This window comes from Vipera ursinii (assembly GCF_947247035.1).
Source record: "Vipera ursinii genome assembly, chromosome: 13".
In the NCBI taxonomy this organism is placed as follows: Eukaryota; Metazoa; Chordata; class Lepidosauria; order Squamata; family Viperidae; genus Vipera; species Vipera ursinii.
In genome coordinates this window covers 1,128,784-1,146,115 of record NC_139526.1, presented here as the reverse complement: position 1 = coordinate 1,146,115, position 17,332 = coordinate 1,128,784, and the positions used below count along the sequence as shown (strand labels likewise).

General features: G+C 46.2%; 1 protein-coding gene across 3 annotated transcripts in view; it reads left to right on the top strand.

Moving 5' to 3' along the window:
- IL4R (interleukin 4 receptor) overlaps nt 1–17,079 on the top strand; it is a 34,141-nt gene extending 17,062 nt beyond the window's left edge. The window contains exons 6-10 of one of the 3 annotated variants that reach the window (XR_014493712.1): nt 3,251–3,350; nt 4,111–4,189; nt 4,278–4,327; nt 4,567–6,450; nt 17,060–17,079. Coding sequence is in view for 1 of the 3 variants with exons in the window: in XM_083373095.1 (XP_083229221.1) it covers nt 3,251–3,350; nt 4,111–4,189; nt 4,278–4,327; nt 4,567–5,449 (1,112 nt within the window). In the remaining 2 variants the exon portion in view is untranslated. Of the gene's footprint in view, nt 1–3,250; nt 3,351–4,110; nt 4,190–4,277; nt 4,328–4,566; nt 9,334–9,395; nt 11,987–17,059 lie in introns of those variants that run through there. The other 2 variants (XR_014493713.1, XM_083373095.1) reach the window with 2 other exon arrangements.
- The last annotated feature ends 253 nt before the right edge of the window (nt 17,080–17,332 follow it).

Genomic DNA, 17,332 nt, shown 5'->3' with positions numbered 1-17,332 from the left:
ATTGTATCTAAGGGTTATATGTTCTTTTAATAATATTCAATCAGATATTTAATCATATTATGCCCCCTCTGGTAGATCAAATGTTCTGTTGTTTAAATCTAACTCTTTCTTTCTTTCTTTCTTTCTTTCTTTCTTTCTTTCTTTCTTTCTTTCTTTCTTTCTTTCTTTCTTTCTTTCTTTCTTTCTTTCTTTCTTTCTTTCCCAAAGAGCTTTCCAGGCCAAGGCAATTAAATCACCAAAAACTTTCCTTCTATTTTTGTGAAAATTGCTTGGAATGAGGAAGACAATTTGGGTGGGATAATTTTGAGGGGGAATTCCATTTATATTCCTTAAGCAACTCCCACTTTCATTCTCCCTCAGCTTCTCTTTTCATTTTTTGTCTCCCAAGTTCTGACATTTCCCTTAGCAGCTCTATAGTCCATTTTTTAAGATCTTCTTCCTTGTCATCCAGTATATTTTGCTGAGCTAAGGGGTAATGTGCCTTTTCCACTTTCATTATTGTAGCTAAGTCTTGCAGTGTTTTATTTGTATATGGTAGTTTATATTTCCCTTCTTTTATCTCTTCCATCTTTGGGTCAATTTCCTCTGCTTCTAATTTCAGGGTTATTTGTTCATACTTTGTAGTCGTTATCTGGGAATTTTCTAGTTGTAGATTTAATTTAGAGATTTGCTCATTTATGTCAGCTAGATTGTTTTTAATCTCATCATGGTTTCTTTCTGTGTCTTCTTCATGTGCAACAATTGTCTGGTCAATTAGTTGTAGCATAGAATATACTTCCTTCTGAAAAGTATTTTTTTTTCTTGAGGCATCACTCCTGCAAATCCTTGATTAGCCTGGGTGGGGGCTTCAAATGGAGGTGTAGGGTATGTTTTCTTACCACTTTTAGTTGAGTATGCAGCATCCATTTTGTTTCCCCCCTCCAGATATTCTGTCAAAACCTTTATGCTCTCCAAGTACAAGTCTTATCTAATATCACCAATCTTTTTTTTTGTAAAAATTTTATTATTTTTTCCCATACAATTCAATAGTACTTATTCAACAACGTGTTGTCTGACTTTATCATTCACTAATACAAATTTAATCCTTTATTCTTTTCTCCAGCCATTGATAAAACGAGTCTGATAGTATTCTGTTTCTTCTTTTTCTTTCAACCTCATAGTAAGTCTGTCAATTTCTGCACATTCTAATATTTTTTTAATTATTTCTTCCTCTGATGGTAATTTTTCCTTTTTCCAATATTGTGCAAATATGATTCTTGCCGCTGTTATCACATGTAAAATCAAACATATACTTTGTTTAATCAATCTTTTCTGGCATAATACATAATAAAAAAAAGTTCAGGTTTAAAATCTACATGTTTTCCCAACATATTTTCTAGCCAAGTATGTATTTTTTTCCAGTATCTCTTTGCTTCAACACATATCCACCATACATGATAATAAGTACCTGACATGTTTACATTTCCAACATCTATGTGACATATTTTTTAATGTTTTTGCCAATCTTGCTGGTGGCAAGTGCCATCTATAAAACATTTTATATAAATTTTCTTTATAAGAAGCTGCAATTGTCAATTTATAATTTTTCCCACAAGTTTCGTTATTTTTCTAATTCTTATGTTATATCCAAATTTCTTTGCCCATGTTATCATTGATAATAATAATAATAATAATAATAATAATAATAATAATAATAATAATAATAATAATAATGTTGGAAGGGACCTTGGAGGTCATCTAGTCCAACCCCCTGCTCAGGCAGGAAACCCTATACCATTTCAGGCAAATGGCTGTCCAGTCTCTTCTTAAAAACCTCCAGTGTTGGAGCCTTCACCGCCTCTGGAGGCAGGTTGTTCCACTGGTTAATTGTTCTAACTGTCAGGAAGTTTCTCCTTAGTTCTAGGTTGCTTCTCTCCTTGACTAGTTTCCATCTGTTGCTTCTTGTCCTGCTTTCAGGTGCTTTGGAGAATAGCTTGGCTCCCTCTTCTTTGTGGCGGCCCCTGAGATATTGGAACACTGCTATCATGTCACCCCTCACCCTTCTCTTCATTAAACTACACATACCCAATTCCAGCAACCGTTCCCTATATGTTTTAGCCTCCAGTCCCCCGATCATCTTTCTTGCTCTTCTCTGTACCCTTTCTAGAGTCTCGACATCTTTTTTACATCATGGTGACCAAAACTGGATGCAGTATTCCAGGTGTGGCCTTACCAAAGCATTGTAAAGTGGTATTAGTACTTCATTTGATCTTGATTCTATCCCTCTGTTAATGCAGCCTAGCACTGTGTTGGCTTTCTCGGCAGCTGCAGCACACTGCTGGCTCATATTGAAGTGATTGTCCGCTAGGACTCCGATGTTTGTTTTCAACTATGTATGTTTGTTTTCAACTATCTGTGAAGCTCCCTTGTCTCAAATTGTCCTCCATTTTCCCTCATGTTTGCAGTTATGCTTTTAATGCCCTGTTAACCGCCCTGAGTCCTTCGGGAGAAGGGCGGTATACAAATTTAATAAATAATAAATAATAATAATATGCTTTTTTGGGAGCCTCCACCCATCTTAAGAGTCCTTTTCCCATTAGTTCCTCCTGCTGCAGGATCCTGCTGGTATTTGCTCTGAGTTCACCAAAATCTGTTTTTTTGAAGTCCAAGGTTGTCTTCCTAATGGGGTGGGTCCAGGAGAAGATGATGTTGAGAACTTCTTCAATCACTCCTTCAGTTGTTCTGCGGCAACTTGGTTGTGCCAATCAGTGTCAAGTCTTCTCTGTCCATCAGCATCCAGTCAAGGATAAGTAATCCTTCTGGGCCTTCTCCATCCCAAAGAAAGTTGTCAGCAAGACAAGCCAGGAATTTCCTGGGAAAACCTTGCTTGGCAGTTTAACTAATGCTAGGGTTAAGACTCCCCTCATTTACTGTATTTTTGCAACACTCATGTGACCGACCCGGCAGGCTTTGCTGTGGAATCAGCTGATGCCAGGACGCCCTTTGAGATTGGCCCCAGGTCAAGAGGACAAAATGGTTACAGGGGGTGGGGGTGGGGGGTTGCCATGGCATGGCATGTCTGGGGAGAGTCAGGCAAGTGAGAGAGCTGGTAGTGCTTCTCACCCACTCCTGCTCCTCCTTCAGCCAAACATACCTTTATGCTCAGCCCAAAGCATTTGGCAGCGCAGAGCCTCAGCCCAAATTTTTTCCAGCTCAGCCACTTGAGCGGTCCCAAGTTCGTGCTGATCTCCATCCTTTCCTCCTTTTGCAGACTTTGAGCGCAACTCTGAAAATAAATCCTCGACGTCCATCTTTTTGCTGTGCATGATGATCATCAGCCTCATTCTCTTCTGCTACCTCTGTTTCCTGTGGTAGGTTTCGTTTATTCGTTTGCTCGTTTTATAAGCCGCCTCCGGCATTCAGGTGACGCTCAGTCCCCTGCAACATTTAAATCAATAAACAAGTAGCAAACAGTAAACAGAAAATAAATATTGCTACATTATAGAAGGAAAGTGCAAAAACCGGGGAAGAGAGTCCCCCTCGCTCTCCAGGATGGGATGAGGAGTGGCCTTTTGAAAGAGCCGGCTTTGCAGAGCGTTCCTAAGTAACCCCAGACTGGAGGGGAGGAAATATCGGGGCGTGGGATTCTGCCCCATGGACACAGCCAGCTCTAGAACAGGCATGTCTCACAAGGTGATACAATTTTAACAACGGGACCAGGTGCTTGGCTGGATCTAGCAAGGTGGGCAGACATACCTGGAGATACGCAGGTAACCAGGCCCTGAGCCATAAAGGATTTTGTTTGTATCAGCCACCTCGCTCAGCAGCCTCCTGGAGATGTTAGCTGGAAGTCAAGAGAGATCAAGCCCTGAGTGGTTTCCCAAAGAGCTCAGCCTCAGTTTCCTCCCACCCCCCGCTGGAATCAATCTGAAGGAGAGGAGGGGAAGCACGCAGTATTGCGACCATTCAAATGGTGCCTAAGACCACTCCCCTGTGCGGGGGTCTTAAAGCCTCAGGCGTCTGGGGCATCCAGCGCGGGCAGTGCCTGTCCTGCCTGGCTCTTGTCTGCTCTTGTGAGGCTTGCTGAGGGCCACTTCAGACAATGCAGTGAGTTCTTTTCTTGCTTTGCAGGGCGAAGAAGAAGTGGTGGGACACGATCCCAAGTCCCCGCAAGAGCAAAATGGCAGAGGATATAATGGCGGGAAAATTGGTAGGCTTCCCCAGGGCGGCTCCTTTTTGCGGGGGGGGGAAGGCACCCTCCAGACAAGCACCCTCAAGCGTCTTCCTGCTTCTTTCAGTTCTGGGTCTTTGGCAAGATGGAGACGGCTCCCTGGGACTCCCGCAGACGGTAGGTGGAGCGGAGAGCAGCTGCTCTGGCCTCTGAGGAAGGGCAGGGCGGGGTCTGCTACTCTAGAGCTGTCCCTGGCTGCGTCATCCAAGCTGAGGGGGAGTCTGTGGCGGGGGGGGGGAGGCCGATGAGCCGCCAGGCCGCAGGAGGGGGAAGGCAAACAAGCGCAGGGGCCTCCCCTCATGCTCTTGGCCATACACTGATCCTCCTGTCTTTCCTTCCTGACGTGCAAACTGCAGGCAGTTTCCAAGCAAAGGTGGTGCTGATCTCCCTCATCCGCCTCTAAGTGTGAACCAGGAGCCCTTTTTAGTCCCCGAAGAAGTCTTCTTGAGCGAAGGGTCTCTAACCACAGGCTGCAGCGCTGGAGATGTGAAACCGGGCAGCCTGGAAGAGGCAGAGGAAGAGACGGAGCACGTCCCACATGAAGAGGCGGTGGCCGGTCTCTTCAGGGACCTTCTGCAGGGCGTCCTGAGCACAGGGGATCTGGGGGTCCCGGCAACCTCCCCCCAAAGCTGCATCACTCCAGAGAAGCCCGGCTGCCTGGAGGGTTTCTCCCAGCCTACTTACCAAGGCTGCCAGGTGGTGCCCGAGGGCTCTGGGCTGCAGCTGTCTTTATCGGGGCAAGGCCTAGCCACTCCCGAAGGACAAGCCGACTGGCCGCCTGGGCCGGAGAGCTCGCTGCCGGATCCCTCCTGCACTGCCCTCCCTCAGGCAGAGATCAGCCCTGCCGCCCCCTCGGCTCCAGGCTACAAGTCCTTCAGCAGCCTGGAGGCTCAGCCAGGGAGCGGCTTCGGCCCATCTTGGAGTCAGTGGCCTTGTGTTGCCCAAGAAGGCCAAAGCCAGCAAGCCTGGGGTAGCACCAGTCCCGGTCTTCTGCCACTGCCAGACACTTCTGGAGGCTTCCCAGCAGGCCAAAATGCTTTCTCTCTTTATGGAGCGGCCGTCCCAGAAACGTGGCTTTTCCCTCCAGAGCAGAGCGTGGCCTTGGGAGCTTCTGCTCTGCAGGCCTCTGGCGTGAGCCTGCCTGGTCCGAAGGCGGCTTTCTTCTCCGGCTACCGGGCCTTCAGCTGTGCCCTCCAGAGCAGCCTCACTTCCCCAGAGTTGTGTGTGGAGCCCCTGTAGAAGCCTTTCCTCCAAGCATTCAAGAGAGGCTTCTTAGGGGCAGGGAACTCATGAAGAACCTGAAAAAAAGAAAAAAGGGAGATTGTGCTTAAACTCGGAGCGAAACAGACATGACACCTTTTCAGATAAAAGCAGATTAAGCTCACTGCTGGAAACCCATTTCCTCGCTTCACAATTTGCAGCTTTCTGTGGACTGTCAACAGGGAATGTGCGTGGTGGATCAGGCAGTCTACATCATGGGGTGTTCTGCATCTGTCCCAGCTTGTGCCCCTTCCCAATTTCAGGTCTTCCTAGAGCCATGGCTACAGAAGAGGGCCTGGGTTATGCCCCTTCCTCTAGAAAGTGGCTGCTGTGGGCAGCTTGCCCGCCCCGCCCCACTTGCCCTCCAGGACCTCCATCCCTCCGGTTGGCCTTCCTTGCTCTTCCTGCAGTTGGAGAGGCCACGGCTGGGAGGGGAGGGCAGGCTGGAGCGAGGAGGGTCGCCCTGGAAAGAAGGAAGGCCACCTCCCCATGGGGTCTTGCCTGGAGGGATGCAAGAAAGCTCTGGGGCCTTCCGGATCTGTTATGCTTGGTATGAGGAGTGCAGCGCAGTTCAGGTCTTCCCCTTCTCTACCTACTGTCCAGGGGCCAGGGAAGCCACACAAACGCACATGCACGGCAGAGCCATGAGGCCTTTAAAAGTCTTCCAGACCTACCTAACTAGTGGAGGGGACACTCTCTTCCCCCCCTCTCTCTCTCTCTGATTACCCTGTCCCACAGCTGGCTGCACTGGTTCCCAGTTTCCCTCCAGTTCAAGATGCTGTTTTGCATCTTTAAAGCCCTTCATGGGACCAGGTTGTGAAAGGAACCATCTCGCCCCAACAGGACTAGCGTGCCCCATTCACTCCAGCAGACGGGGCTTGCTGCAGACCCTATCAGTCAAGGAACTTCAGCTGGCAGGGTCTAGGAGAAGGGCCTTTTCTGCCACAGCCCCTACTCTTTGGAACATCGTGCTTCTCAAGGTGAGATCCATCCTCATCTGCCTCTCTTCCCAGAAGAGCCTCAAAACCTGCTCTGCTGGTTGGCTTGGGGCCCCACTAGGGCCCCCCATGCTGGAGGTGGGTAGTGGACTGAGAGAAGATCCCGCGTCCGTGCTTTGAGTTTTCAGTCTTTTCCTATATCTTCTTAATGCTTTTATATGATTCTATTGCATTTCCAACTGCAAGGGTGTCTCTTGGATAGTGAGATTGATGGCATATACATTTAATAAATAACTAAATAAACAACCCGTTTACAGCCCTGCCATTGTACAAGTTGGGGCCCTGCTTACCTTTTTCTGACTCCACCATGGTTGAAATGCATGGCTCATGCCCCTCCTCAACTTGGCTCACATTTTTGGGAATTCCCAACATATTGGGGGGAGGGGCAGCAGAAAGATTGATGGCTCATGCAGGACCACTCTAGTAGGCAAAGTGAGTTGTCACACGAGATGCTTGGGGAACAGGACTTGGTGGGCCTCTTGGCAAGCCAGAATTGGTACTGATGGTAGATGGCTTGGCCAAGAGTCAGTGACCAGTCTCGCTGTTGCACATGGGGAGAACGCAGGTCCCATGTTGCAAGCACTCAGCCAGGGTAGAGACAGAACTATCCAGTTGCATCCCTCTAAAGGTGAGAGCCGCGAAGAACCCCTGAAGGATGCAACTCCCATCCTTGCTCATTCCAGCACTGTCCCAGTCAGACTGTTCTGTTCTCCAATGAGGGCTGCAACTGAGCACCATCTGGAGGCCACAGCCTTGCCATAGAATCAGCATAAATGTATGCAAGTAGTCTTCCAACCATTATTGTTATTATTTAACATATGCTGAGAACATGACAGAAGAGAAGTAAACATATGCACACGATGTTTGTGTGTGTGTGTGTGTGTGTGTGTGTGTAGGGCAATGGCGTTATAACTGGATTCAGCTCTTCAGGCAGTGGCCTCTGGCATTGCTTCGTGCAGATCTTCTAGGGAACCAGAGAATACATGTTGTAGGCAATCTTGCACAAAAAGTGTAATAGTTTGCATGACAGTCCACAATCACAACGAGGGGAATCTTTCCATCCTTACTAATACAGGGCAGAGACACCTCTTCCAGTAAAACACGTTATTTTGTCCAGACAGAGCAAGGCAGGTCAAAACCAGGTGGTTTGGTAGAGGGATTTCAATCAGAACAGCTGGAAGGGACCTTGGAGGTCTTCTAGTCCAGGGGTGTCAAACTCAATTTCATTGAGGGCCACATCAGCATTGCGGTTGCCCTCAGGGGGCTGGGTGGGTGTGGCCTGCTGGGTGGGCGTGGCCAGCTCTACATCGTTCGCATCAAGAGTGCCTATGGGGGCCTGGGCAGGAGTGGGACAGATCTGATGGTCTCTGGCAGAAGGAGGGTCTCTGGGCCAGGGCCAAGGCAGTGGGGGCCGTTGCCTCACTGTTTCCAGGATGGCTTCGCGGGCTGCATGAAACCACTTCGCGGGCCGCATCCGGCCCCCGGGCCTTGTGTTTGACATGTCTGTTCTAGTCCAACCCCCTGCTCAAGCAGGAGATCCTATACCATTTTGGACAGGTGGCTGTCCAGTCTCTTCTTAAAAACCTCCAGTGTTGGAGCACCCTCAACTTCTGAAGGCAAGTTGTTCCATTGGTTAATTGTCCTCGCTGTTAGGAAGCTTTTCCTTAGTTATAATTGCTTCTCTCCTTGGTTAGTTTCCATCCATTGTTTCTTGTCTTGCCTTCTTGTGCTTTGGAAAATAAGTTGACCCTCTCCTCTTCTTTGTGGCAGCCCTTCAAATACTGGAATCCTGCTATCATGTCCCCCCTATTTCTTCTTTTCTCTAGACTAGCCAAACCAAATCCTGCAAATGTTCTTCATATGTTTTAGTCTCCAGGCTTTTAATCAACTTAGTTGCCCTTCTTTGCACTTTTTCCAAAGTCTCAACATCTTTTTTGTAATGTGGGGACCAAAACTGGATGCAGTATTCCAGGTGTGGTCTTACTAAGGATTTATAAAGCAGTTGTCAACACTGCAACTTTGTTTTCAGTTGCCACAGTTGGGAGGGGGGATGTGTGCCTTTAAGGTTAGGCAAAACAATAAATTGTCCTGTGGGAACCAAGATCGTAGCTGCTTGGGTTTTGCTGGGCTGACCTTTCCAATAGAAAGCCCGCCAAAGTAGTTTATTGGGGAATGTGATTTATGATATATTAGTGGGAAGTTCAACTTTGTAACCTTTGGGAGGGAACGTCAGTCTTGGTTTCACTTTTGATTGTGCCGATACTTTCTAGCCAATAAATATGTTCTTTAAGGAAACCTTTTGCCTTGGAGTTCTGTTTTTACTGGTCTCATCTATCTGAACCATGACATTAAACCAAGACTCCAATTCATTTTAAAACACGGGGTCCTGAGCCCTGATCACCTACCTAAACTTTTGGGAGGACCACAAAGACTCAGGGAAGACGTCAATGTGCTGCAATGTATACATTCAGCTGCTCCATTTTATATCTAGTTTAGGAAGTAAGAACTGTGTTAGTATATTCAGCATTTATAGGGTTAATACAGCCTTTTTAGCAGCATTGTATGTAAAAACATGTAGCATTTACAGGGTTAAACGTTATTTCCTCAAGATGCCTTATGGGAATTGTAGTCTAGCTGTATAGTGAATACCATGCTTTCTAGTTAAGTGAATGGAGCTTTCATAGTTTATGACAGGACTTCCTGCTTTGTATGATCTCTCTGGATGAATCCTGTCATCTGGCTGGGAATATCAAGCTCCATCTTTGACATGTAACTTTGCACAGGATGGAAAGTTCATCATTTTTTTACCTAATGAGATGGATAAAATTACAATCTTGCATTCCAGATGGACCATTGCTGTAACCGTGAGTTATTGACATTGGATGCATGAGAAATAAAGTAATTTGTTTATTTCCATTTCATTTGAGTTTATTCTGGCTGTTTCAAGAGGAATCAGCATTCACATCTCTACGGGAAACAGAACAATCAAGATGGAGAAGAATCGGCCGCTAGCCTCGGCAAGACGGTGGCAAATGGAATGCAGGCCACAGCCCAGCAGAGAGTGCAGCCCCTGCAGCTGGACTGAGACCAAAAGCCTGGGAGATCCCACCAGAGAGGTTGGTGCAGCAAGAAGGAGCACTGACCCTCAGAGGGACTTGGCCATCGGATGCTGCCCTGCAATAGAGAAATATCATTAAGGCTGCGGAAGCTGAGTTCCCATTGATCTTGTCCCAGAGATCTCGCTCGCCGGTGCTAGGAAAGGCAAAGTAGTTGGCTGCTTGGCGTGAATCAGGGGAATTGAGGTACCTGACAGCCATCCACACTTGAGAGAGAAGTTTGATTGGCTCAAGATGGGGGAAGTGGAGCCGATTATCCACCAGGTGACCTCCAGTGGGCGAGAGAACAGGTGTCCCCAAGACCGTCCACTACCACGGTGAAGCCCCAGTCCCATAGCGATGGCTCATGCTGCCTCCCTGCTGCCTAAACCAGCTTTAACTTCAAGCCCAGTGCGCTGGCAGAGCCCTTACCATTATCAATGCCATGCCAGCCCTGACCATTACCGACACCCTGCCGGCCCTGACCGTTACCGACGCCCTGCCAGTCCAGGACACCAACCAAGGGGTTTGCAAGGATGGGACCTTCAGCAACCCCCAATGCCAGAGGCCAGGCATACCGCAAGCTTACTGGGGGCAGCAACCTGTAGATCCACCCACAATCAAGCCCACATTTCATGGGGATCCCAAGAAGCTGTCCTTCCTGAATCAAGTGTGGGTTCCTGTGAACCATTATGCCCATGCTTACCCATATGGGCCAGAATGACTGACACTGTGGCAGACCCCTCTCATATAAGCTTTACTGGCGTCCCAAACCATTCCCATCGATGTACCTTTATGCATATTTATAACAAAAAATTCTTTCACATGTTCTCTACATTTCTGCAAGAACACCTCATTTGTAAATAAATTTTCATTCAGTCTCCAGGATCTTCTACTACCATTTTCAGCAAAAAACTCCAACCAAACAGGACTACGATCCGACAATGTCCTAGGAAAAATCTTAACGTTCTTAACCCTAGAAAAAAGATCGGTAGTAATTAAAATAAAGTCAATCCTAGAGAAAGATTTATGTCTATCCGAAAAAAGTAAAATCTCTGTCTTTCATATTCCTTTCCCGCCATACATCTCTTAATTCCAGATCCTCCTTCAAATCAAAAAAAGCTTTGGGCAATTTCGAATTAGAAAAGTTTTTGAAGGATCCCTTCTTGTCTTCAGATCGGACCAAAACTCCATTCCAGTCCCCCATCATAATAACAGATTTGTAATCCAATTCAATTAGTCTCTGATGTAAAAATTTAAAGAATTTTTGCTGTTGTTGATTTGGAGCATATAATCCAATAAGAAGAACTTTCTTTCCTTGTAACATTAATTCAATACTAACATATCTCCCTTGTTTATCCGATTCAATTAATCTAGCCGAAAAGTCTTTTCTTAAATAAATGACCACTCCAGCCTTCTTGTCCAGAGCAAAAGATGCAAAATGTGTTTCCAATCGGGAATTAATCAGATACTTTTGGTCTTTTAATGCAATATGTGTCTCTTGTAAACAAACAATGTCATTTTTATGTTGTTTCAGATAATAAAATATTTTCTTTCTTTTCTGTGGTGAATTTAAGCCATTAACATTCCATGTCAGGAACTTCACCATCTCTGGTGACCATGAGCCTTTGGAACATAGCCTGAAGATCACCTGTTGCTCTCTTCGGACGTGCTCCTCCCACAGGCTCTGAAACAGCCGCATCTTGCGTAGTTAGACCAGATACAGGCTTCTGTTTTTGCTCTTTTTCCATACGCTTGTATGCAGCCGTAGTCATCCTCTGTTCTTTTGGGTCCTCCTTTAATGCCAAACTCTGCTCCATAATCTCCGCCTGCCGTATCTCCTCAAGAGGCAATGACATTGCCCCTTCACTCAATTGTTTGTCTTCTTGTCTTACTTCTGTTCTTTTGACTCGAGGAAACGGTGGCGAGCCTGCTTTAAGGACCTTAGTATAAAAATCTTTTGCTTTTAAAATTGTATCCAATCTGTACCTCGTCCCTGCATAATTCACCACAATTCCATTGGGTATTTCCCATCTAAACTAAATAAATGGAATTAAAATAAATAAATAAATAAACTGAATTTGTTGCTTCTTAAGCTCATCGGACAGAAAAGCGAAATCTTTCCTTTTTCTAAGAATTTTTGGAGGTATCTCCTTTAAAATTATAATATCTTGGCCTGCAATTTGAAATCTTTCCTGATAAAAAGCCTGGATAATAGAATTTCTGGTTGATCTCCTGGAAAAGTAAATCACTACATCTCTAGGTAAATTTTTCTGTCTAGCAATCCAGGAATTAACCCTAAATGTCTTATCCATTTCTTTAAGTGATTCTTCAGGTTCACATTTCAAAACAGGAGCCACTGCTTGTGCTACTTCCCATTCCAAGTCTTCTTTAGGATTCTCTTTAAGGCCTCTGATACGCAATGCAAACTCCATGTTTTTATATTGTGATATGGTGACTTCATCTTCGTCTGGTTCCACTCATTTTGGAGTGAAAACGTCCTGAGAGCGGAGAAAGCCTGGGCTCCGAGGAGGCTCACTCCATTAGCCTCCAAACACGTTGGGGGAATCACAGAGGAGCTCTACCTCTACCCAAACAAGCTCGCCTCTCCCTCTTCTCCCGAGGGAGAGACTTCAGCGCCACGGGACAGCTGATTTTTGCTGCCTCCAGGCGCTCTAACGCAGACATGTCAAACACAAGGCCCGGGGGCCGGATCTGGCCCGCGAAGTGGTTTCATGTGGCCCGCGAAGCCATCCTGGAAACAGTGAGGGAACGGCCCCCACTGCCTTAGCCCTGGCCCAGAGACCCTCAGATCTGTCCCACTCCTGCCCAGGTCCCCATAGGCACCCTTGATGCGAATGATGTAGAGCTGGCCACGCCCACCCAGTAGGCCATACGCACTCTGGCCACGCCCACCCAGTAGGCCACGCCCACCCTGGCCACACCCACCCGGCCCCCTGAGGGCAACCACAATGCTGATGCGGCCCTCAATGAAATTGAGTTTGACACCCATCCCAAGATCGGGTGGCTTCAGAACGCTGCCATTCGGCATGGCAGCGCTACTGGAAGCCCCTTTTTTAGGCAAGTTTTTGACACCTTGTTAAGCACTGGTGGTACTTGAATATTGTCATGTCCTAAAAGTAGTACAATTTCTGAAAAGGTTGAAAAGCTCTGATGTAAATGCAGCCTAAATTGTTTATTGCCATCCTATTTGCAAATAATATCTTACTTACCTAGTTGAGATGGTGTAGTTGTGCAGCAGGGAGGGGGAGGTGCAAATTTCCTGCCTTTGCTGCAGACAACTTGCCTGTGCAACATTTGCTGGCCAGGTTTTTTGGCGCGCTAAGCAGCAATTCCTATTGGCTTTTGAAAGCCAATAGGCCCAGGGTAAGCAACCTTGCCTCTTTTATGACTCATGGACTTCAACTCCCAGAAGATGTTACATTACGTAACATCAACTGGAAGATGTTAAACTGTCCTTCTTTTTCTTTCCTTCCCAAAAATTGTGTTAATGAGTCCTCTCTAGGCTCTGCTGATCAGCTTGTCCTGGGTTGTTTTGCCACAAAACGGAATGGTTTGCAAGTTGCAGTTGAGACAGCCCATCTCATTTTAGATATATCACATATAATTGAAGATTGTAATTAGTTGCGTGTGCACGTTCAGCAAGTGTGATGTATTTGTGCTGGCATTTCTAGGCCTCTTTCCAACCACATCCAGAAAAATTTGTAACAAACGTTGGAATTCTCAAGGCCATATTTGGTATTTCCCAGCAATCTGTTACTGGAAGGAAAAAGCAATCCCTGCTGCGTTACTGATCCCAGAGAAGCATTTGCATGTATGCAGGTATCCGTAGGGTGCCATAGTTATGGATGAGAAATATTGGTTGCAAAGTTGGCATTTCTGGATGCAATACAGATATTTTGGACTTACTTTTGTTTCTTTGCATGTTTGATATTTTTAAAAAGGCATATGCTACTGACTATGCTTATGCACATATGTAACATCTTTTGCAAGGTTACATGACCAATGCTTGTCCAGAATGTGAAAAGTGAAAGATTGTGACTAAACAAAATGTTAATGTACAGATAATACCACCAGAAATTATTTTAGCCTTTTTAATAAATGTTATTGATGTTAAGCTCACCATGGAAAACATTGTATATTGTTATGTATATACTAGGTTAATTATTTAAAGACTGAAGTTTAACATAACTAGATTCTAAGTAATCTATTTTTCAAAACACACAACAGTCCAAACAGTAAAAGAAAAGTCCAAATTAAGAATATTTCATTCTTAAGAATTGTTTGATTTAAAGTGGTTTAGTTGTAATAGATGGTCATAGATTCAAAATAGTTTTCAAGAGTATGTACAAAAGATACTATTTTTTTCCTAGCATCAACTAAATTAGACATATTACATTGAGAAAAATGTTTCTCATTTCTTTCCTGTTACCTTTATTGATTTCATTGCAGAGGTGTTAACATAGGAAATAGATTAATTTGTTACCTAATTTTACCTTCCAAAAGACAGAAGCAGATGAAAAATGTGAGGTTCTGTCCTGATGGCTTTTTTGAATTAGCTGTTTTAGATTCTAAAAGTTTAGTTCCTAAAGAAGTAACCTTCTAAATAATTTTAATGTCCTCCTCTAGTGCAGGGGTAAGCAACCTTGGCTCTTTTATGACTCAAGGACTTCAACTCCCAGAATTCCTGAGCCAACATGGCTCAGCTTGGAAACCTCTCTCTTTCCCCTCAGCGTGGCTGGCTCAGGATTTCTGAGAGTTGAAGTCCGTGAGTCATAAAAGAGACAAGATTGCCTACTCTTGTAATAGGCTTTCGAAAGCCAATAGAGGGAGCTTTTTTTTTTTGCAAAAAAAGGTGCCGGAACGCTGTTCTGAGCATTCTATGAAAAAAAAGCCCTGGTCATGATGGTCATCAAGCAGGTCAGCAAATGTTCACACCCAATTTTATGACCTTGTTTGTGTTGGTCATTAGACAAGCACAGTGATCATTTAATGAACCCCTTGTTCACTATGGGGCATTTTTCTCTGGAAACTAGAAGTAAATGCCAGTTCCCGATAAAAACCTCAAAAATTGTGCCCACGTTATTGCAGAACACGTTATTGCATGGCCATAAATGCAGTCCGGTTGCTGAGGGTCTAAAATGCAGTCATGTGACTGGAAAAGGCACTCAGACCATGGAATTTTGAATCTGGGTCATACGTTGCTTTTGGGGGTCTTTTATAGCTGAATGGTAGCTAAGTGCTCCTGAGTCAAAGACCACCTGTACCTGGCATGGAGCCAGGTTAGCCAAAGAGCCCTCTTGACGCAATGGGGTTGGCCTGGCCCATTCGCTCCGGCAGAAAGGGCATGCTGTGGACCCCATCAAGCAAGGACTCCTGACTGGCAGGCTCTGGAAGAAGGTCCTTTTCTGCCATACCCCCCCCCCCTTTGGAGGATCTGCCCCCACCCTCTTGGCCTTCCGGAAGAGCCTCAAAATCAGGCCGATTGGTCCTGATAGGGGCGCTTTACGCTGGAGGGGGCTGGCAAAGGGTTGAGCAGATTCTCCAGCTTGCACGTCAGGGAGCGTCTGCGTCTGTCATTGGGGGACAGTGGCAAAGGTGTAGGCTCTGTCTTACACCAAGGACTCTTCAGCATCTTTATCGAAGGTCTAGATGAGGGGATAGAAAGGGAATTCATCAAATTTGCGGACGACACCAAGCTGGCGGGAATAGCCAGCACCTCAGAAGACAGGCTCAGGATCCAGAAAGATCTCGCCAGACAAACTCTGGGTTCTCTCTCTAACAAAATATAATTCAATGATGCGAAAAGTAAGATTCTACCCTTAGGCAAGAAAAACCAAATGCACTGGTATAAAATAGCGTTCTGGAACTGGAGGTTTTTAAGAAGAGATTGGATAGCCATTTGTCTGAAATGATATAGAGTTTCCTGCTTGAGCAGGAAGTTGGACTAGAAGACCTCCAAGGACCCTTCCAACTGTTATTCTGTGCTCCATTTGTATTTCTGCAAATTAGCATTCTAACTAGGGGGCCCTCAAACGGCAAATCACAGAACAGGAAGTCGGATCAACCAATCAGCAGACAGGATGCGCACCTTTGCACAATGCGCTGTTGGGATGTGGGAAGTATTTACATCAGCCTGCCTGTGGCCATCTGCAACTCTGCTTACCCATCAACCCCTGATGGCCACGTGCAGTTGCAGGCAACTAAACCAACCTTCAGAGAAAAGATCCCACCTTCCTACCACTTGTCCACTTCTTTCATAGCTTTAACTAATTCCTGTTAATTGTAATGTTTTTATATTTCTAGTTGCACTGTAGTGCAGGCTACCCAGAGCCACTTTGTACAGTGAGATAGGCAGCATATAAATTTAATAATCAATAAACGAAATAACAGTAAATGTGGGCTAGAAGCCCCAGCTACCAGGACCAATAATGCCTGGAATTAGTGTACTATGTACAGCCGTGCTGCATATCCTAGAGCCTGGGCCCAAATGGCCAGGAAAATGTCCTTTCCCTCTCCCTGGAACATTGGTATTTCACAGGAGGAGATATGAACCCATCTCAGCTGTGACTCATTCAATCTCATAAATAAGCCTGTGGTCAGCCACAAAAACCCTTGGCTGAAGGGATTGTCTGCAGCAGAGGAGGCCCACTCTGTGCTTCATGCTGGGTCTCACAGTGTGTTGGCCGCTAGTGCTGAATCCCCCGCAGAAGCGGAAATCCCCAGCTACTTCTGAGAAAAGGCTTTGCTGTAAGAAACATGCTCGCAGGGCACACTGTGGCCTTTCCATCAACAGCTTTGCAGCCACGGATCTTCCCAGCTGCGGTGGGAGAGAGCTAAACTCTGGCTGCTTCCCAGCAGGGTTAACATTTAGGGTTGCATTCATTTTTCTGCTACTTGGAGAGTAGGCAATTATAGAAACTCAGTCTCTGAAACAAGAACACAGAACTTACTGAAGACCTTGCTGCCTAAAACAAACACTGGACGCATAATTCTGCAGAGCATAAGCGATCCATTCCTGCATTTAATCTATTGCTGAAGATCACTCAAGGTCCCCTGATGAATGTTGCGAGGGGCCTTGCTGCGCTTTCAGTGCTAGATAGGAAGGACACCCTGTTGCCTCTGTTGGACCCATGACCTATGGCGGATGGATGGCTATGTAGAGGACATTTCTGGCCAGCTCCATGCTAGCCACAGAGAGAGGCTAGTTGCAGGTAGGCTGTCTGCAAGTAGCACAGAACAGGGGACATTACCTCCACACAAAGCCCCCCTTAATGCACCCGAACATAGCAACCGTGGCCCCCACCTTCCAAGTGACCCCAGTGCTGCTTAGCTGAGGGCAGGCAGTTGTTCTGAGCAGTCCTGGGATGCCAGCTGGTATTTGCAGAGGCCGCGTGTGCCTTTCAAGGTGAGCTGGCTTGGATGCTTCCCCCCCCCCCCCGACGCCACCTTCCCCACTTCCTTTTCCGGTACAGTAAATGTGCAGCTCTGGTGACTGGCAATGACTCACCGACTTCAGGAGGTGCCGTTGGGGAAGCTACATGCACTTACTGGAAGACATGGCCTCCTGAGTAGAAGGCAAGTGGTAATGGCGGGGCCTGGGGAGAGGATGGGAGGAGGGGGGCCCTTCTCCTTGGCTTCCATATTGGGTTCTGCTTGGGATAGAGTGGCATCATGACAGTGAATGGCTGGCACAGCTGATGGACAGCAGTGGCCTCTCTTGGAGACCTCTGGGGCTCTGGTTGGCC